The sequence below is a fragment of the Balaenoptera borealis genome, assembly GCF_965194805.1.
Source record: "Balaenoptera borealis genome assembly, chromosome: 7".
NCBI lineage: Eukaryota > Metazoa > Chordata > Mammalia > Artiodactyla > Balaenopteridae > Balaenoptera > Balaenoptera borealis.
In genome coordinates this window covers 84,066,262-84,087,491 of record NC_138864.1, presented here as the reverse complement: position 1 = coordinate 84,087,491, position 21,230 = coordinate 84,066,262, and the positions used below count along the sequence as shown (strand labels likewise).

General features: G+C 58.9%; 1 protein-coding gene and 1 long non-coding RNA gene across 2 annotated transcripts; one reads left to right on the top strand and one right to left on the bottom strand.

Moving 5' to 3' along the window:
• Positions 1 to 1,077: 1,077 nt before the first annotated feature.
• Positions 1,078 to 14,377, bottom strand: AQP1 (aquaporin 1 (Colton blood group)). The gene is made up of 4 exons (XM_082398148.1): positions 13,908 to 14,377; positions 4,186 to 4,350; positions 3,814 to 3,894; positions 1,078 to 3,138 (listed from the first exon to the last, which is right to left on the bottom strand). Exons 1-4 carry the CDS (start codon positions 14,295 to 14,297, stop codon positions 2,959 to 2,961), a joined length of 816 nt encoding a protein of 271 aa, XP_082254274.1. The 5' UTR covers positions 14,298 to 14,377; the 3' UTR covers positions 1,078 to 2,958.
• Positions 14,378 to 18,024: 3,647 nt separating this feature from the next.
• On the top strand, positions 18,025 to 21,030 carry LOC309631899. The gene is made up of 2 exons (XR_014246632.1): positions 18,025 to 18,495; positions 20,132 to 21,030. It is a non-coding gene; the product is annotated as an uncharacterized lncRNA (long non-coding RNA).
• The last annotated feature ends 200 nt before the right edge of the window (positions 21,031 to 21,230 follow it).

The window sequence follows — 21,230 nt, the reverse complement described above, 5'->3', positions numbered from 1 at the left end:
CGGAACCTCCCAGACTCTGGGCCTCCTGTTATTGGGCACTAGGTTTCCCAGTACAGTTGTCTCTGTTTTGAGAAACTAGCCCAAAGTGTGTGTGCATGTCAGGGGGAGTGTCAGGGGCCTGGGTCCAAATGTCAGCTTGGCGAAGATTTGTCCTATTACTGGGGCATGTGCCTGAGTATCCACTCCCCTCCGTCAAGTGAGGGTGTCCATGCCGGCTGAGCCTCCAGCACTGGGGGTGGCCATGGGTGGGAAGGGGTTTTGTAAGCTGAACAGGCCTAGATGGAACCTTTCAGCCCACACTGGCCTTGGGCTACATGGGGGACAGGTGGCAAGGCAGGAACAGACAGAGGGGTCCTTTCCAGGCTTCCTGTCACCCTGGGGGCAGAGGTCAGCCCACTCTGACCTTTCTTCCCTTCTGCCCTGGGGAGACCCCTTAGGAGTCTGACAAAAGCCACAGATCCTCCATGGGAAAATGCACAGCCTCACTGAATGTGGCTCATGATTTCAGAGAGGAGGAGCCCTTAGCCCCCCAAGGCCTCAAGGGACTAAGTGGCTTTTCCCCTCTTAGCTACTGCAGGTCATCCTTCCCCAGCCAGCTAAGCCTCCCCTGCACCTGGCACTAACCTCACTCTGGTGGGCAAGTCTCTCTCCACACCCACCCCTGGGGCTGAGCTCCCCGGGCAAGCCTGTGGGCCCCAGTGCCCAGCCCAGGTGTAGTTGGGTCACAAATGTGAGGAGGGTCAGAGGGAGGGTCACCTGGGAAGTCCCTGGTGCTCCCTGGGCTCTGTTCTTAGGGGTCAGAGGGGAGCCACGGGCTGTCACACTTCATTCCTGCTTTCCCCCATCCATTTCACAGGTCAGAATCAAAAATTAGGGGCAAGACCCTGTGTCTCTCAGATGGAGTTCTGGGTGGGGCTGTGTCTGCTCCCTGAGACCAGGGATCCTGGAGGCAGGAGGGCAGGCAGTGGTTCCCCCTCAGACTGGGTCCCTAGGAGTGGGCCCAAGCTCTCAGACCCAGAGATCCCTTGTGGGAACATGGTGGCAAAAGAAAGAAAACTTCATTCCAGAGAGCTTGGATGACTTATATTACTGTTTATTTTCTTAACATATAATGAAATTCCAAATCCAAAGAGATATATATGCAGAGCAGACAGATGCAGGGTTCTGGTGTGCAGCAGCCAGAACAGGACAGGATGGGTCTGTGCCCTTCTCCCCTCCAGCACAACCCTCACCCCTCCTGGCCCCTGGCCATTGCCCAGGCAGAAATGCAGAAGCTGGGACTGAGAGGGACCAGTCTCACAGTCCAGGGAGCAGCCAGAGACATGGTCCTGGCTGCTAGGCCTGGCCAAAGCATTATCTAGCTGTGGGTCCTTGGGCCTCAGTTTATCTATTAAATGGGCTAGAGGTTTTTGCTAGGAAATGGAGAAGGGAGTGTGTGGATATCATGATGGGTCATGACCATTAAGGGCCTCCTGGTCATCCTGCTGCTTCTAGATACCTGTGTATTGTGTCTCTCAGTTTTTGTCACCATCATGGCCACAGGCACATAGGGAGACCTGCTCTGACCCTGGTGGAATTGAATAGACTGGGTAGATAGCTGCCCCCAAACAGACTGTGCTCTGAATTGTCCTTGGGCTGCAGCCATAGCTACTTCCTCAGGTCAAGACCAACTCTCCCCTCCAGATAAAAGAGGAGGGAAGACTATGACCTGGGCAGCCTGTACAGGTCACCCAGCTGCCCCCAATGCCTCCAAACAGGAGCTCAGGAATAAGGAGGGAATCTGCTCTTCCTCCTCCCTTGGGATCAGCTGGGGGTTTAGAAGCACCCCCAAGTGTCCAACAAGGGCATCTGCCGCCGAGGGCTGATCCGAATCACGGTCATGTGTCCTCAGGCTTGATAACCTTCAGATGACCAAGTGCCCTTTAATAAACGCACTTGCATAATGGTGACCTGTGTCTGCACTGGCAGGAGAAAGTGAAGAACCAAATAACGACGGAGGTGATGCAGTGATAGGTGGAAAAGATCAACTACAACTCAGTGAAGGAATATGGGCATTCCTCCCTCGCCCTCTAAATGACCTTCATTCTACAAGAGCAACCTCTGTCCAGTGGAACCACTATCAGACCTGCTCCCCCCAGGAACAGGAACTTCCAATGGCTGGATGGTCTGCTGCTCTTTGCTTTGAAACATGTATGCCTATGTACACGTGTTCACATAGGTGTGTAGGTACAACTATATACTTGGCAAGTGGAAGAAGCAGCACTGGTCCAGACTACATCTTCCAGAACCTGCAGTGTGTCTACACTTATAGAATCCTAGAGAGGGGCCTCAGGCCCCTATAGCTTTCCCTGTCCCTGCAACTTTACAGACGGGATCACTGGGGCCCCAAGATTGAGACCTTCGCAAGGTCATGCAGCACATCTAGGGGGGCCCTGGAAGTGAGCCAGGTCGCCAGGACGAGGCTTGTCTGCCACCTGCCCCTACCACTGCACCTGCTGGGATCTTTTCCCCATCAGAGCATCCTTGGGGGCAAGTGCACTTTACAGGATAGAGGGCCATGCCCAAAGGCACAAAGCAATCACAGTGGAGCCCCAGGCACCTGCAGCAGGTGAGTTGGTGAGCAACTTTGGGATGAGGGGGGACTATCTGGCACACCTCCCATCACACTCTGAGGGGACAACTTAGCAAGGTGGGTCCCTCTCTTTTACCTCCTCTGTGACTTCAAGGGAGTGGGTAATTGGAAAATCTTGGTCCCCAGGAAGTCCTGAGGCCAGGAAACAGAGAAAGAGAAAGAAGGTGATAGAAACAGCCCCAAATCAGGCTTGACTATGCAGGTCCTGTGGATCTTTGGGGAGTGACTGAGCCAGCTTGTCAGAGTGTCTACAATATGGATTTCATCCCTCCCCTCCCTCCACCCGCCCCTGCCTCCCCCCACATGGATGCCTGGGCCAGGCCCCCTTATTTGGGCTTCATCTCCACCCTGGAATTGATGTCGTCGGCATCCAAGTCGTACTCCTCCACCTGACCGCTGGTCCACACCTTCACGCGGTCTGTGAGGTCGCTGCTCCGCGGGGCCAGGATGAAGTCGTAGATGAGCACGGCCAGGGCTCCTCCGATGAACGGCCCCACCCAGAAAATCTAGGAACAGAGCAGACGTGCTCAGAGGGCGTCTGATGGGACCTGCTTACCCTGAGGCCCCTGCTGCACCACGCCACCGCCTGGCTTCCCTCCCACCCGTGCCTGAACCCCAGCATCCCCATTCCTGTGCCCCCCATGACTGGCCCAAGGCAGGACTCTGGTAGTGGGCGTCCCCCTGCCTCGGCGCCTGCCGTGGTCAGACCAGCCCCTTCTTGAGGGTAGCCACTGCCCCACCCTCCCCAGCTTTGAAAAGGCCCCAGAGACAGTCTGGTTTGATCAAAAGCGGCCTGGAAAAGAAACAGCAACAGTGGGAACAGCTAAATCCCTCGGGCACTGACTCTGTGGCGTGCTCAGCTTACAGGTGCCGAGACCTTTGAACTGGGCGGGAAGCAGGCACTCCCACACCCACACCTCCCAGCTCGGGAAACACAGGCACCAAGAGGCACTGGGTCGACATGGGGCAGGTCTGAGCTGGGACGGGAGGCTGGCCTACGTCACCCGAGGCGTGAGCCCACCGGCCCTTTCATCTCAGGTCTCAGCTGCCCTATTTCCTCCACCCTGGCCATCTCCCAGAGCCTCTGTGATGGGACATAATGTCACAGGATGGGGGCAGGTCTTCCATAAGGCACCAAAACCTCCCGCCCACCTCCACGGGGCAGCCCTGCGACCCCTTACCCAGTGGTCCTGGAAGTTGCGCGTGATCACCGCAGAGCCGAAGGACCGGGCGGGGTTAATACTGCAGCCTGTGTAGTCGATCTGTGAGGGGGAAGGGGCAGGGGCAACAGGGGAGGAGACACAGAAACAGAGACAGAGGGAGAGGGAGAGAGAGGGTGACACGGAGAGAGAGGACCAGAGAGGAAACAGACAAGTGACAGACCCAGAAAGATGGTCAGGAGGTCCCTGCGCTTTCCTCTCCCAGGTAGGCGGTCCCCCCACCCCACGACATGAGCCCTGTTGGGGTCCCACCCACTGTCCTGACAGGACACCACAACAGCCTGGTTCCGCCCTCCCCACCTCCACCGCCACCGGGGAAGGTCCCGCACTCACGGCCAGCAGGTGCCCCAGGGCCACAGAGAGGCCGATGGCAAGCGGGGCCGAGCCCCCGAGGTCCCGGCGCCTCCGGTCCGTGGTGGCCAGCACACACAGCACCAGCTGCAGGGTGCCGATGATCTCGATGCCCAGGCCCTGGCCTGAGTTCACGCCAGGGGCCAGCTGTAAGGGAGAGGGGCAGTAAGAACTGCGTCCCAGGGCCCCCAGGCCCGGGCACCCAGGGCCAGACCCTCAGTGCCTTCAGAGCCCATCGCATCAGCCCCTGGCAAGGCCACACTCAAGCACATACAGCCATTAGTGGACCTTGTCCCCTCCCACACCTGTTGAGGAAGCGCCAGCTTGGCCTAAACACTGTGGCACTCTCTCTGGAGGCCGGAGAGGCCTGGGGTTGCTTGGGGGCGGGGCTTCTGCATCCAGCTACATCCAGGCCGGGGTACCCTGGTGGTACCAAGGCCATAGGCGACAGGTGAGCCCTAGACATGGGAGGAGATGGTTAGGGACATTCAGGGACAATTAAAGAAGAGAAGAAAATGGGTGGCAGGGCCCAGCTGGAGACATTGCTTCTTACTCCAAAAGGCTTGAACATTCCCCCCCATCCTCTGCTGCATCTAAAATTCCCAAAGATGGGGAGGGCCTTCCTCAGTTAGCTGGCCACAGCTCCCTGTGTCCTTCTCACCCTTGAGCCTACATCCCTTGCATCCCCACCCTCTGTCTCCTTCCCCACCTCTGTCTGTCTCTCCCCTGGTCCAGTGTCTCTCTCCCATTTCCTCTGAGCCCTGCCCTCCCTATCTGCCCCCTCCCTGTCCCTCCTGGCCCAGAGCCCCTCCCTCTCTCTGGCCACGCGGGCCGCACCACCACCGTCTGGCTCCCACTTGCTCCTGGGCCACTTTTAGAAACATGACTCATGGAAAAAGAAGGGAATGGGAGCTGCTGTGAGGTCACCGGAGCCCTCCCTCTGCAGCTGCACCAGGGAGACCCCTCCCCAGGGAGCCCCTGCACCTTCCCGCACATGAGGGTCCCAGGGGCCAGATATGCCCACACAGGGGAGCTGGGCCATGTCAGCACAAGCCCCCCCACAAAGATGCCTGGATGTGGCCAGGAGGCTGCCTTCTCCCAGGCCGGTATGTCCAAATAAGACTGAACTTGAAGTCTCATCCGGAGGGTAGGGGAGTGGGGCTGTCCCCAAGGCCACAGGGCATTTTGCAGAGTCCTAGGTGGAGGGCACTCCACCACCATCCAGAGGTTTTCTCAGCCCCACCCTGAGGCCATCCTAAAAGAACAATTCTCTTCCCGCCTTTGTCTGCAGCCCTGGGTCACAGGGAAAGTGACTCACATCCCCTCCCCTGTGTTGCAGCCCCAGCTCTGGGCCTTTCCTGGCTGACCCCAGGGCTGCAGCCCCTCAGCTCAGCCAGCCCTCTGGGCAATACCCAGTTTTCTTCACACCTCAACGTGGGGCTGTGGAGGCAGAAACCCTGAGTTCAGGTCCTTGCTCTCCTATTTGCTGGCACCATGACTATGGCCTCCGCCCTCTCTGGTCCTCAGTTTCCCCATCTGTAAAATAGATCTAAATTTCCCTTCCCATTCTCCAGAGAGGCCAGAGGTTCTAAGGCTGTGGGGACAGTCTTGGGGCATTTGGGAAGGGCTGCAGAGGCAGGAGGGATCAGGATAGTTGTTGTGGCTTTGTTCGGGCTCTTTCTCATCTCCTCCCCAGGAATGGGGTAGGGGGACAGGCAGAAGGGGAGAGGCTCTGCTGCCCAAGAGTGTGGAGATGGGAGTGAGGCCTCCCTGGAGCCGGGACAGGCTCCTTGGAGGCGAGGCTGGTGAGGACGGGCAGCTTGTACCAATGCCCATCACACTCACACCTGCTGTTACCTTCCGCGTCTGAGCGCTCAGGAAGTCCAGGGCTCCTCCTCACACTCTCTCCTTTGCTCTCCAGGCTCCGCATAATTGCTAGCTGGCAGGAGTCCTGAAACCAGCCCCTCCACACTGATTAATGGAGCCATTGCTCTAAGTGGCTCCTGCTTCATACTCCCCATCCCCACCACACTCTCCTCACAGATGTGGTCTGGGCAAGCTCATCTCCCCCCCCCCCACACCAACCCATTCTTAACCAGGTCTGAGCATCCCAGCCCCTGCTCTGCCCAAGGACACCACTTTTCATGCAAAGTGAGCAGAGCAGGGGGCCTGGTGCCATGACCTGTCCACAGGAAGTGACACCTGCCCTGGGAACCCTAGCATGTACCCTTTCCTAGCTGCCCAGAGCTCTTAGAACCTGACAGCCCAGAACCACATGGGTGAGTAACCTTCCTCTCCCCAAACCCGTTACCACTACCACCAGCAGCAGGAAGATTCCCCTGATTGTTTCCATGTCTATGACCTCCGCTCTTTCAACTGCCAAAGCACTTGTGTTACCTACATCTGAAAAAAAAACCGGATAACTCAAAATCGGAAGGGATAGTTAAAGGTTTGTTGAAACTTGATGTCCAGAAAAGAGCAAGTAAAAATTCAGACCCTATGTTCCTGTTTACAACCTATTAAATTTGACACAATTGCTTAAATAGGGCTAATCCCAGTTGAAAAAAAAAAAATGTTTGCACATCCCCAGGTAGTTTTGCCCAGTCCAGGTCTTATATTTCACTGATGAAGGCCCAAAAAAAAAAAAAAAAAAAAAGGTAACAATCAATTTTCTGAACACAAGTATAAAAAACAGAAAAATTCACACATTTAGTTAAAGCATCAGAAAGATGCAAGCTCTCCATTTTTGTATCAAACCCATTGAAGCCCACTCTCAAGGCCCAATTCAGACTCCACTAGCACCAAGAAGTTTTCTTGGGTCCCTGGCTAGAATTAACTTCTGCTGCCACTCTGCCGAGCCCTCACTGAACGGCCTGCATATCTTGCAGAGAAGTAACCTTTCTGCCTCCTGTGTGGGTGCCTCAGACCCCCTGGCCTGGGAGCTCAGTGGGGACACCGTCTCATCTCCCCGCCCAGACCTCAAAGGGGACGCTCGCTGTGTGGTGACAGAAGTAGCAGACGATGCTAATTTTCTAGCACTTCCACCCTCTCTAGAGGCAGCCAGGGAAGCCCTCTGGAGCTTGGCAGGGCTGGTTCATTTGCTTTCTAACTGGGAGACCACAGGCCAGTCATTGGTCTCTGTGGACCTTGCAGGACAGCCTGCTCAAGGCTCTGTGAGATGACAGACAAGGAGGCCAAGGCCCAGGAAGGAGAGAGCAAAGTCAGAATCCCTGCTCCGGGGGTCTGTGCCACCCACATTCACAGGCCAAGGTGCGGGCTACCCACAGGTTGGGCTAAGGGTCCTGACGATTCCCAGCTTGGCCCGAGGAGCTGGCAGAAGATGCTCTGTAGCTGCCAGGGTGTCCCAGGCACCAGGGTGGCACAAGGCTGACCTCTCCAGGAATGGGCCTGGAACACTCCCCACTGCCCATGGGCAGGATGACCAAAGTAGCTTCTAAGGGCCAGGGCCCCAGCTTGGCCTGGGCACCATGGCGTCCCACCCTTGGGGAACAGCAGGTCCCACAGCCAGGCCCGGCTGTGGCTCTGGGCATCCACTCTCAAAGAACAGGGGAGGGAAGACATTGAGGCCTGCCCCACACACCCACTGCCTCTAGCACTCAGCACTCCCAGTGAGGGGGGCATCGGTGAGCCCCCCAACGTCACCCCTCCGTGACTGTTCCGGCATGCACGTGCCTCTGAGGATCCACGGCTTTGTGTGCCTCTGTGTGTCTTTGTAGATTGGTATCTGTGGGTGACCACATGTGTCCAGGTGTGACTCTTTCCTTTTCTTTTTCATTAGACATTAAGAGGTTTATTAGACAATAAGTAAACAAAAAGTCTATCCAAGAGTTACAAAAGTTCTCAACCTGTACGCACTAAACAATACAACCTAAAAATATATGACACAAAAATTGACAGAATTACAAGAAGAAAATGATCAGTCCACTACCAGAGTGAAAGGGTTTAACAACCCTCTCTTAGAAACTGATGGAATGAAGAGTCAAAAAATATGAATAGCATGAACAGGGAAGATTTGAACCACACAATTAACAAGTTTGATTTAAGGAAAATGCATAAGCCCTGCACCTCCATATTTGAGAAGATACCCTCTTTTTCAGCCCACATGGGACATTCAGATAAACTAATCATGTATCGGCCAGATGCATCTCAACTGTCTCTGAAAATCCTTATCACGCAGGGTGCCATCTCTTACGGAGGTGGGCTTCGCGGAGGCTGGGACAGGGCTCTCTGTGTGGCCCTAGATGTTCATCTTGTGTGTCTGATGCATTTCTGAGTGTGTCACCCTGTCCCTGTGTGTTGCACTCCCACACACAAGTGCCACTACTGGCTGGGGACGGAGGAGAAGGGAAGGAAGCCCCCTTGAGTAAGAGAGAGAGGCAGGTCTCAAAGAGCTCTGTATTTGCTCCCAGAAGCCATTTCATCTTCCTGACAAGAAACAATACACAAAGCAACGGCTTCCTCTTCCCTTCCTCACTTCAGGGCAACCCTGCCCTCCTGCCCGGGAAAGGAAGAGGTTCCATTGAGGACCACCCTCCCCGTACCCTCCTAGGGTCCCAGGGCCTGAGTGGAACCACCCAGGCTTGAGAGTGTGCTTCATGCCCATGTATGTGTGCCCGTGTGCCATGTACCATTGCGTGTGTGAGTGCACGTGTGTGTACTGGTGCAGCATAAATGTGTGCAATTTGGAGCAGCAGAGATAATCAAGGGCTAGAGGCAGGAGGCTGGGGGCTCCTGCCTGCCATCATCTGCTGTGCAACCTAGGCACGTCTCCATGCCTCTGTGGGCCACGGTTTCCTTACCAGTAAAATAGAGGCCTCAGCCCAGATTCTAGCCCCAGACCTTGTCCAGGATTCCTCCCCGCCTGACGTGGGACCCCGGCCCCCAAGACCTGCGGTCACCCTCCGGGCCAGGATCCCGAGTGCAGGATTCTCACATGGCCATCTGAACCGCTGGTCTCCATATGGCACGGAGCCTGTTATAGGACCTCCCACCCACCTGTAACCGCCCGCCCGATGCCCTCCACAGACACACGCCCCAGAGCAGCCGGCTGCCTGACAGACCCTACTTGCACAGTCCTGATGACAGGGAGCTTATTGACTTGGAGGCTGCCCTTCCCCAATTTTTTTAAAAAAAGCGTCTTTCTTTACACTGAGCAGACACCTGCCTCTGGTTGTCCCGATGGTGGGATTTCAGGCACTGAAAGGAAGTGCTCATAGGAATGGGCATTTCCCAGCCTTTTCTACCCTCTTCTGAGTTGAGGTTTTCCAGCCTCAGGGTGCGCTTGCCCGTTGGACTGTAGCTCCTTCCTTGTGTAAAGACAGCCCCTCACTTACCCCCTGGGCACCATCGTGGGTAAGGAGCCCCTCTGGACCCCAGAGAGAGGCTCTGGCTGAGGGGACCCTGGGCCAGGACAACGTTTCCTTGCCCTTACCTGCAGGTATGTGGGCTCAGCCCACGCCCATTCAGGAGACCCCAGACACATTGGTGCTTCCAGAGGGCAAGGACCATGGCCCCCCAGGGGGGCTCTGCCAGCAAGAACCAAGGGCTCCCTGTGTCCCCAGGAAAGCTTGCCCAAACCAGTCTTCAAGGCGAGGCAGGGGGCATGTTTGACCTGCATGGGGAAAGCCCTGGTGGGTAAGGCTAAAGGCACCCCTGCTGGGCAGGGCCCCAGAGAAAGCGCGGACCAATACTTGGGCCTGAGATCAGGTTGTGGGGAGACAGCGTGGGATTGGCCTGCAGTGAGCTAAAGGCTCCAGGTGTGAGGGGAGGCTGTGACCTGGGGACGGGGGAGTCAAGGCAAGTCCCCTTAGACCGAGGGAACCCGGCGGGCCATGTCCCCTCTCAGAGCGTAGCTCCTTCACATGAGGATTCCCACAACGAGCCCTGGCTAGGGCCAGGCGTCAGGGTGGGCAACATGGGGCGGGCAGGGCTGCTCCGAGGGCTCTCATGGGGGAAAGAGCCTAAGAATTCTCCGTGGTAAGGGAAGTCTCCACCGCAAAGCTCCTGCCCCGCTCTGTGCCCTCCCCCTCATCTGGTTCTGGCTGGAAACAGTAATTATATGTCCCATCAGTGGCAACACCACCCAGCCCCCAGCCCCCTCCCTGGGCAGGGCCGTCGGAAAACTGGCTTCCCTTTCCCCCAGCCCACCCCCAGCTCTGGGGGAGGCCGAGGGCCCTCAACTCTGGAAGAACCGGTGGCATGGGGAAGGGGGCGTTAGGGAGAGGGGGGCGTGCTCTCATTCTGTGGCTGGGGAAACTGAGGCCCAGGAAACTGGGGAAGTGGGAAGTTTGGGGCTAAAGGCAGGCCCTGGATGCACCATGTAGAAACAGTCCCCAGGCAGTCAGGCCCAGAATCAATGGGGCTGAGAAAAGACCCCCAAATAAGGGAAGTGTGCGCTCTGCCTGAGCCCCCGAAGGGGCTGAAATCAGAGGCTCTGGATGGCCTGGCATCCAGTCCCCTCTTGGACGCAGGTAGACACTGGCCTGAACCCTGAGCCCTCACCTCTCTCCAGAGCTCCAGCCTCCCACCATGACCCCCCGTCAGCCACACCCCACAACTCTCAGGACATGACCTCCTCTACCTAGAAGCCCCTTCCCCCCACCCCGGAGTCTTCACATTCAGGCTCTCATGGCACCTCCTCCCTGAAGCCCTCCTGGCCCTCACCACAGCTCAAAGTCAGAAGTTCCCAGGTGCCCTGATACCTCTTATCGCACCGGCCTCCTGCCCCCTATCGCGGACAGATGTGCACCAGGCTTATCTTGCACAGGACCATGGGCTTCCCAGGGCAGGGATTGGGCTGACTCAGCCCTGCATTCAGTCTGCAGCAGTGACAGTCACGTTTATAGGGCGAGCAAGCCAGAGAGGGGAAGAGGGAAAAGAGCAGGCGAATGGTCCAGATTCCAAGGTTCAGGAGCATCTTCGACTTCCCAGAGCCCAACCATACCTTGCGATCTCCCGTCTCCACAGATGGGAGCTGGGGCCACACAGACAAGGTTGCTTGCATGAAATCACACAGGGTATTAGTAGCTGAGCTAGGGCAGGGCAGACCTGGCACTGACCCCCTGCATCTGAGCCTCTCACTCTAGGAACAAAATCAGGGTTTGGCTCTGAGAACCAGCCAGGATGCGCCAGGCTGGATAGAGGTCCCTGGTCCCTCTGGGGCACATCCTGAGCCTTGACTCAGTGAGGAGAAAGTTGTCCCCAGCATGTCCCCGGGGGATACCCCCTGACTCATTCCAACCACTTCCTGCCACTTCTTTCCCTATTTTCCTGGAAATCTCCATGCCAACAATGGGTTTGGGCTGGGGTGGGGCTCGGGACTCAAGGGGCTGTGGGAGCCTCCCCCAGAGCCTGGAGGAAAGAGTGTGTCACCTGTGTAGGCTGGTCTCTGCCCCTCTTGAGGTATTGAGGCCACCTGCCAGGTCTCTTCAGATCCCAGGTTCAGTGTTCTGGACCCCTTTCCTGTTCTTCAGCCCAGGACTTGTGCTTCTGGACCCCAAACTTCCATGGTGTGGCCAGGGCAGTCCCTGGGCCCCTACCACAGCCCTCAGTGCCCTTATGTTCAGCATGGCCCCTCTTGGGCTCCTGTTAGGCAGACCTTCCTGGGAAGAGTGATAAACTCAAGTCCACAAAGTAAGCTTGTTAGTAGTATGGGTGTGGCCAAGAGATATCAAGAGACCTAGGTCCCCTCTTGGAGGCTCAGCGTTCTCAACTCCAAGAAAACTCAACAAGTTAGCAGTAGCCAGGCCTTGAACCCAACTTGCCTGCTTCCCCGCCCAGGGCTGGGCCCCTTTTTCTCCCCCTTCTGCGACCCATCCAGCTCAGGTATTGGGGTGACTTTGGAAAATGGAGCCTTGCGAGGGAAAGGCACACTAAAGCAGGGTGTGGCCAGATCAAGATGGCACAGAGGTAGGTGCTTGCCCTCCTCGAGGCTGCCTGGGATGCCCACGTGAGAGAGCAAAGTCGGCCAGCAGATGCCTGTCCTGCCTGTCCCTTGAGAGGGAAGGTCAAGAGGGGGCCAGAAGGCCCAGGGAGACTCAACTCCTCCCCTAGGAGGACCCATTCCCAATCCCCATCGTGCCCAGCTGAGCCCCAATGTGATCCATACCCTACCCAGTACGCACTCCCCGAAGTCACCCGGCTCTGCCCCCACTGGAGAGACAGGCCTGGAGGGCCTTACATCCACCGTGACCACATCTTCCCCGGCTAAAGTCTAAACTCCAGGCCGCAGGGCTAACCTTCAGTCCTAGGCTGGGTGAGGTGTCACTGTGACAAAAGAAGTGCTAATCCCTCCTTGGCAGGGTCACGCCAGCTGCCTCTGCACAGACCTCGCCAAGCCTCCCCCTGCTGCAGCACCGGGATCTGAACTTTGGCTGGGAAGCAAGAGGGCAGTTGCTTCTCTAATCACCCACGGCTCCCTCTGCAGAGCCCCTGGCCGGCTCCCTTACTCTCCCACACCGGCCTGCCCGGCCCAGGCCCCGCCAGTCTCGACCTGACTTGCTTCCTCCTCTCTGCTCTTTTGCCTCTCTCCCTCCCTGTGGAAACAACCCCTCGGGTGCTCTGAGACCTCCTCCAAGCCTTACTCAGCCTCTCAGGCCAAATTTCCCCCTGCTGTGGCCCAAGCCAGGTCTGAGTTTGCACTTGGCTGAGGGTCTGGAAAAGCCCAGGTCCGCGACAGCAGGCAGCTGCCGCCAACGGCCAATTAGCTGTGCTAAGCGGCCCGGGAGGAATTCTTTTCCGCAGCTCCTACCCAGTCCCCCACATCTGCTTCTCATGAGTGCCCCCAGGCCAGGCCCCATTCAAGCCGCGAGCGGTGGGCGCACGCAGGGACACACGCACCCCCGGGGACGCTCACACAGCAGCACTCACGTGCTCACAGACACACTTCCAGAAGTGGTGGAGCCAGCTGCCACAGACTTGGAGACCCATGCCGGCACCCACGTGCACACACCGTTCACAGACACAAACACACGCGCCACACCTCTCTGTGTCTGGTGACAGAGAGTGGACCCAGATAGGAGGCAAGGTGTCGCCCGCTCCGGCCCCCCCCCACCCGCCCGCCCCGCTTGCTGTAATCCAGGAAAGCCACCTGCAGGCTGTCCAGAAAGTGTTTTCACCCCCCATCTTTGTCTCATCCCCGGAGCCAGAAGAGCAAGAGGAGCTTTTTCGTTGAAGGCAGCGTGTTTGGGGGACCTGTGTGGCTGCCTGGAGGCTTGAGTGACCCCCCTCCAGGGGAGTCCTGCTCACACAGGACTGTGTGACCAGCTGCAGAACATGCCGGGCAGGTGGTGCAGGGAGGCTGGGGACAGCGGGCAGGGTGTCCCCAGGGTCCAGGCTGCACAGGGAGAGAGCTGCTGCACAGGCAGGGCTGGGGAGTGGCGGGACAAGAAACCACAGCCCAGGGGCGAGGAACTGCTGGCCCAACTGTTAGCTTATTCCCCACAACAGAGGCCCTCAGGGGACATGGGCAAGACCATTATGCTGGGTCTCAGTTCCCCACAGTGCCTGGCAGGAAACAGGCTCTGGATGGCAGGCGTAGCTGACTTCCAGTCCCAACTCTGCATGACCTCCAGCAACCTCTTGTCCTCTCTGTTCCTCAGTGTCCCCATCTGCACAATGGGCGGAGGATGAGACCAGCGCCGCCTCAGCACTGAGTCCCCAGAGCCTGGGGCCACCCCACTCACCGCGTTTAGGCCGAGCGAGTTGTTGGGCAGGGAGGAGGTAACGCCCGAGAGGATGGCAGTGGCGACGATGGCCCCCACGCACTGGGCCATGATGTACATGACAGCCCGGAGGACACTTATCTGGCAGCTGAGCAGGAGCCCCAGCGTGACAGCTGGGTTGAGGTGGGCTCCGCTGATGTGGCCCACGCTCTGGGCCAGCGTGGCAATGCTCAGCCCAAAGGCCAGTGACACCTTCACATTATCCTGGACGGCACCTGTCGTCTGGTTGCTCTTTATCGGGTACTGGAAGCCCAGGGCAGAACCGATGCTGATGAAGATGAAGAGGGTCATGGCCAGGAACTCGGCCACCACTGCCCTCCAAAAGAGCTTCTTCTTGAACTCGCTGGCCATGCTGGCAGGGGGCTTGGCTGGAGACCGCTGCCTGGTGCTCGCCTCCCTCCGAGAGCTGAGCCACAGCCCGGGCTGGGCCTATTTATAGGACCCTGGGGGGAGGAGAAGGGGGGAGCACAAAGGGAGGAAGGCCTCTCCTTGCTCGTGGCCCGCCCCACACCGCATGGGCCTCCTCTCAGCGATGGATGCAGACACAGCTCTGCTGTCAGCCTGCCAACTTCTTTTCCCTTCCTCCTCTCTCCCCTCCCTCCCTCTTTTCCTCCGCCCTCAGCCCTGCCCAGCCCGAGGAGGCAGGCAGGAGGCAGCCACTGCTCTAATAGGCTTTGAGAAATTCCTCCAAGTTGGCCCCGCTCAGAGGGCCAGAGAAATCCAGGTGTCCCCGCCCTGTGTGCAAAGCTCAGGGGGTGCCCGAGGACAAAGCCAGGCGCTCCAGATGGATGGGGCGGGGTGAGCGCCTGGGTTCAGCAGGTAGACATTGCCCTCCTGGAGGCGGGCACCATGACAGTGCTGGCCTGGCATCCCCATCCCGCCTCAGAGTGACATTAGTCTGGAGTCCACAGGTCCAGGGGTCCCCAGGGGCAGTCTGGGCCTCCCACACCTGGCCCAGACCTGGCCACTGGATGTCACTGTAGGAATGGCCCAGAGCTCCCAGCCCCACCGGCCAGGCCTCAGGTGATGGGGACACGGAGGCATCAGAGGGTGCAGAGAGCTTGTCCGTGGACCACCCTCCACTCTGTGTGGTCAAGGGCAGGCCTGAGATCAGTAAGAATTTGAGAGGCCCCCATGCTGGGAGCCCTCCAGTTTCTGAAGCAATTTGAGCAAATGATTTCGGGGCAGGTGTGGGAAGATGAGGGCAGGTGAGGACTTTCCTCTCAAAGACTGTCAAGCTGGCAGAACACGGGGGAGACAGAAGGAATGGCAGCCTAACCTGGAGACTGGAAAGCCTGGGAGGGAGAGATGGGGGAGAAAAGGAGGGAGCACGAAAGGGAGAGGCAGAGAGACACGGACAGAAAAGGAAGAAGAAAAGGAGACAGAGAGAGAGACAGGAAGAGAGACAGAGAGAGAAAGAAGGACAGAGAGAAGTAGAATCAGCAAAAGTGGAAGTGAAAGGGATAGATCCCCAGACAGAGACAGGGAGACGGGTCAGGGCTGAGGAAGAGAGACAGAGAGCGCAGAGGGTGAAGAGACAAACTGGAAGGAGGGGACACAGGACTGGGCCCAGAGGCAAGAATCCAGAAGAGAAAGATGAACAAGCAGAGGGGAGGTGGGGGGCAGGGGGTCAGACAACACCCCGAGCAGGGGGAGGGGAAGGGGCCGCTCTGCAGGCCCCGCCCTGCAGTCCCACCTGTGCCCCGTGCATCCCCATGCCAGAGGCCCAGCGGCAGCCAGTGAACTCAGCAACAAACTGGACTCCTGGGCCAGGAGCCCGGTCAGGAGACCCAGGCCACCAGCCTGCTGCACATTATTCTGTGAGAAGAGGAGCCAGGTGGGGTCCTGGGCGAGGTTGGGCCCAGGAGGGAGGGGCCTCCCCGGCCCTCTCCTCCCTCCCCGGCCCTCTCCTCCCTCCCCTGCCTGCCTTACCATAGCCCTGCACCAGAATGCTGGCTTCTCCCCATTTTACAGGTGGGAAGATGAGGCCCAGTGAGGGGAAGGACTTCTCTGAGCTCTGTGTGTGTCCAGGGACCATCTGCAGAAGATGACGCTAGACCCCACTGACCTCCGTCCTGCCTGGGTGCAGCGCACCAGGGCTGCCCTCCCCCTGGCGATGACCCCCCCAGAGATCAGCCCGGTGTTTGCCGGGAGCAGGAGGCCCACCGGGTTAGGGGTGGGGGAGATGTGTGCACCTGAGTGTCTGTAAGTACACGACAGGGTGGATGTGAAGCAGGGAGGTAGCATGGTGGCTAGAGGGCCCTGCCTGCCCAGAGAGCCCGGTGCCCAGAGGTAATCGGTGCCTTACTTAACCATCCAAGGGAGGGAGCCGGCCCCACTAGGACACTTCCGGGAGCCTCTTCCGCATCCTTCACTCTGGGCAGGCCTGGCTCAGCTCTCCGTGCCCCAGGAGGCTCCTCACGCCCTGACCCTGGCCCCATGGCCTGGTGGCCACCATGCCCCGTGATGAAGGGTTCTCTGGTCAGTTCCGAGCCTCCGACCAGAGCTTCCGCCACGTGGCTGGGATTCCCTCGCTCTGAGGCTTTGGCGGATGGCCTTGCTTCCCCTCAGACCGGGCTCTGAGGGCAAGGCTGGGGCGCACCTCAGAGCAGGGTCTTCCGGAGCAGGACCATTCCCTTCAGGCCACGGGCTCCCTGTCCACCGAGGAGCACACACCCTCTGCTTGGTGCAGGGACTAGTTCTGACGGTGGTAGGTGCTGGGACCCAGCCAGGAGGGCCTGAGGAAGGCAGCAGGGGGAGAGCTGGCCCCGGAGGGGCCACTAGACTCAGGCCGGTGTTGGGATGCAGCACCCCAGAGAGAAGAATCGGAGCCTGCGTGGGCCTGTGTATGCTCCAGGCTCTGTGAGAGTGTCCACGGGCCAGGTCAGGACCCAGGCAGCAGAGGACACATCACGTGCTACTGTGCTTGAGGGTGACAGTCACCTGGGAAGTACTAATTCATCCGACAAATAATTACTTAGCCCGTGTCACGGCCAAACACTGTTCTGGGCACTGGGGGAGACAGCTACGAACGAAGCGGCCCAGCTCCTTGAGCTCCTGAAGTGCTCCTTCTAGCACATGAGCCTGCAGGCTCTGTGGGAGTGGCTGGGGTCACGCGTGTGTGAGCGTGGACTTGCTGGATGGCCATGTCTGTCTGGAGTGGGGCAGGAGACGGGGGACACAGGGGTTTTGACAAAGCACTTTTGCCCAGGCAAATCAGGCACCCACTAATCTCAGGATGATACGAGGGTCCTCAGAGCAACACCCCCCGAAACCCCTGCATTTCCTGCCCCCTCTCCCAGGTCAGCATGGCATCTGCCTTAAATGCCACCATTATAGCTACATTCCTTTGGATGAAGGCACTGCCGTCACCAGGAGGCGCCATCAGAACACAGGCATCTCCAGAATAATGCCCACCTCATTCACCCGCCATCTCCCATAATGGAAAAGGGCCTCTGTGGCCATTTCAATGGGGAAAGGGAAGCCCCAGACCCAAAAAGGCCCCAAACCCCTCCATCTCCTCCCTGGTCTGCCACAAATCTGGGCCAACCAGGGAAAGAAGGAAGGAAGCAGCCTTTGTCTGAGGGTCCATCCTCACCACAGCCCTGGGAGGCTCAGAGGGTAAGCGCTTTGCCAAGGAATGGCAGAGCTGGGGAACTCAGGAACCCCAGTCTGGTTCTCTGCCCGCCTATCAGGAAGGGCCCTGATGGACCCGGGTACCAGATGGAAACCCCAGCTCTGCTGGGCCAGGAACAAAGACAAGGGCAGGGGAAGCTGGCCCCGGAGGCACTAGGATGAGTGAGGGGTGGGAGTGAGAGGACCATCTTCACCCTTCCCGCGTAATCAGGGTGGGAGGGGGCGAGGGGGTTGGTGGGGAAGGGAGCATCGGAGCAGCTAGGAGAGGCCAGAGCCACCCCTGTGGTCCCGCCAGCCGGTGAGCTTGGGCCCTGTGAAGGACACCACACCCACCCAGCTCCCCTTCCGGTGCGACCTGACTCAGCAGGCTCCGCGGCCCTCCCACGGGCAGCGGCGTGGGCCCAGCCTCCAGAGCCCACAGGCTTGAGCCAGGCTAAAGAAGGGAGGCTACCCCCTCCCCAACTCCTGAGGCGGGGCTGGAGGCCACTGGGCCTGGGCACTGTCTGGCCCTGCCAGAGCAACGGTCTCAGCGAACGCTTTGCCAGACGAGCCATATTCCTGCCGTGTCTACAAGACCCGCATTCCAGTCAGAGCCGGCTGTTCCAGGGCTACTTGGTTCCGGTCCCCACCCGGCTCCAGCGGGAGAGGCCCAGCTTCGTCCAGAGCTGGACGCACAGAGCCTCACATGCTGGCCAAGGATCCGGCCCTCGGGCTGTGTGGGGAGAGGACGCCCATGGGTGTGGCCGCAGCTGTCACTCTCTTGGCCAGAAGCTTCTGTGCAGCACGGGGCAGAGGGATGGAGGGGACAGACCCTCCCTTCTGGGCCGCCAGGGATTTCCCACCCACAGTCTGAGTTGTGGGGAACAATGACTTCATTCCCCCCAGGAGGCCCACCGGGAAGATGGAGCTTGAGGTAGGAGGAGACGCCGACAGCTGACTGGCCATGACCACCAGCAGCTTGGATGAATTTCCCCAAATTCCTCCCTCAGACTTCTCTGAATCATGGCCGAGAGCACTGGTGGAGGGTGGGAATACGGGCCAAAGTCCCTGCGGGTCTTGGAGAGGGTGGCGAAGAACCAATGAACACCCCCTCCTGGAGAAACCCTCTGGTCCTCCCAGCTCTGCCCCTCAACAGGGCACTGGCTACCATCCCACCCTGACCTTGATCTAGGCTGCCCGGATGGGGCCTGTCTGCCCCCGCTGCCCAGGAGGCCTGCGCCAGAAGCGAGGATTTAGCACCAGGGTGAAGTCACTGTTCCTGGGAGGTGTGGCCACTCCCCACAGAGGGGGAGCAGAGGCGGGACCCAGGCCCAGAGCACAGAGACCAAAACGGAGACTCCAACTCCTTGGCCGTGTCCTCAAGGCTCTCCACTCACCACCCTGGGGCACACTTGTCACCACCCCTTCCCAGCCCCAGACAAGGGCCCGGGCTCCCGTGCCACCAGGCTCACTGCCCCCAGATGTTTGCATGCGCGCTCTTCCTTCTCCTTCCCCGCTGCACCAGCCTCCTCTGACCCCTCCTCCACAGTAGCACCTACAGCTACAGCAGTGAGCTCACCCAGCCTGGGCTGTCCCCTCCTGACCCCAGGGGGCGAGGCTGGCCCCGAGGGCCTGGGTCTTCTCCTTCCCCATCCACCGTGCCCCCAGCAGAGCTAAGTGCAGGGCTGGGCGCAGGCGGGATGATCTTGGAACCATCTGCTGTCTGACTGTCCGACTCCCCCTGGAGACGAGGTACCCACCTCTTAAATCATGTGAATTCCTCCCTGTCTGACAGCTAACTCCTGGCCATTTAGGCGTCACACGATCCCCCTTAAATCAAAACCGGATTTAGCGGGCCACCAGTGATTCACCAGAGGCGGAACAATTTAGTAATTTTCTAAACTACTGCCTCCCATTCATTTCTCCTCACACTGCCCTCCCCCACCACCCCCCGCCTGCCCTGAGCAATAACACCAAGGCTTGGTGGGGCGGCCGGCAGGGTGGGACAGTGTCAACCCTATTTCTGGCAAGCGGGATTTTCTATCTTGATGTTTTAGCAACTCCCCAGCAATAGCCTCCACTTGATGCCACAGAGGAGGAGCCTGAGAGGCAGGTGGGGAAGCTGCCCCCGGCCTGGCTGGGAGAGTCAGGCTGGGCTCCTAGGCCTGAATGAGGGTACCTTGAGGACACAGGGCAGCCCCTGCCCCACCCCCAGCTCTGCTGGGACTGGAGGAGGCCCTCTAAGAAGGAGTGAGGTCACGTTTTCCCCAGCCCTGCCCTGTGGGAGAGGAGGGAGGCATCTCTCATTTCCAGAAAATGCTAGTGGTGGCATTTGTCCCAAGCTGCTCACCACACCCTTGAGGGGAGATAGGCAGGGCAGGGGGTTCCACCTGGAGCCGGCCTCGGCGCACTGGGTACCAGGGTTTGGAGGCTTTCCTCACCCTGGCCACACACAGGGCGCTCCCCTCTCCCCTGGCCTGGCTGTCACTGCAGCTTCCACTCGACTCTCCGAGACCCCTACCCCCCTCCTGCCCTGGGCCCTCAAAAGTCTCCTGTCTTTGCCTTGTTAGATCATAAAGCAGCAAGACTTGAGAGAAGGGGTCAGAGAGCATGGGATCTGATGCCCTCATTTTGCACGCAGGGAAACGGAAGCTTATAGAGGTGAGGTGACGTGCCCGAGGTTCTTTGGTGGGTCAGGGTGCAGCCAGGACTGGAGTCCAGGTGTTCTCGTTCCTGCCCAGGCCTGGTCTGTCAGCATCGCCCAGCCTCTTCCTCCTCTTCCTCTGCTGGACAAGAGACCACCTACTCCTCGGGCTCCAGTGAGGACTCAGAAAAGTGCCCGGGCAGCTGGAAGGTATTTTGCGGTGGGCAGGGGGGACCTTCTATGCTCCCCTGCCCCTGTCCCATCCCAGCCCTCACCTGTGGCCACCGTCCCCAGAGGGGGTGTCCAGGTGGGCACTGCAAGTCCCGCAGGCAGGGACTCTAGGCTCCCTGCCCTCCTGCTCCAGCCCTCTCCTGCATGCCCCCGTGTCATCTGGCCACGGGGCCTCCCTGCCCTCCTGCGGGTCCCACTGCCTCTGCTAGTCTTCACTACATCTCCCAGGGCTCTGCCTCTTCCTGAGAACCATCCCGGCTGCCAGACCCTGCTCTGGCTGCCCACCCCGTGCTCTCATCCCCAGTGCTGGGTGCCGTCGCCTCCTTTGGTCCCCACTGCTGGGACAGCTGGGCGCATCTCAGGGCCAGAGCCTGGCAGGCTCTTCGGCGTTTCCTGCGAGCACACCCCAGCTGGGTTCCCGCAGCGGGAGCAGGTGCGGCCCGGTGCCACCCTGTGCTCCCTCTGGGCCCTGCAGTGGGACTGCTCGGGTGCTGCAGGTTCCAGGGCTTTAGGGAAATTCCTCTTGCACTGTGTTTGCACTGTTCTCATTCACCTCATCACCAGGATTAATATATTTTTCTTTATATTCCCCTAGTCGTAAAGTTTCATTTTTAATATTTTTTTATGGAGGAAGGGGCCCACAAAAACAAAAGAATCTAGGGCCCACAAAAATCATAATGCGGCCTGGAGCACCACCATGGCCATCACCACTGCTACCACGGCCAAGGGCAGTAGTCAGGGCGGGCTGAGATGCGCATGCTCCAGCTGTGCTCAGACTGACCCCTCCGACCAGT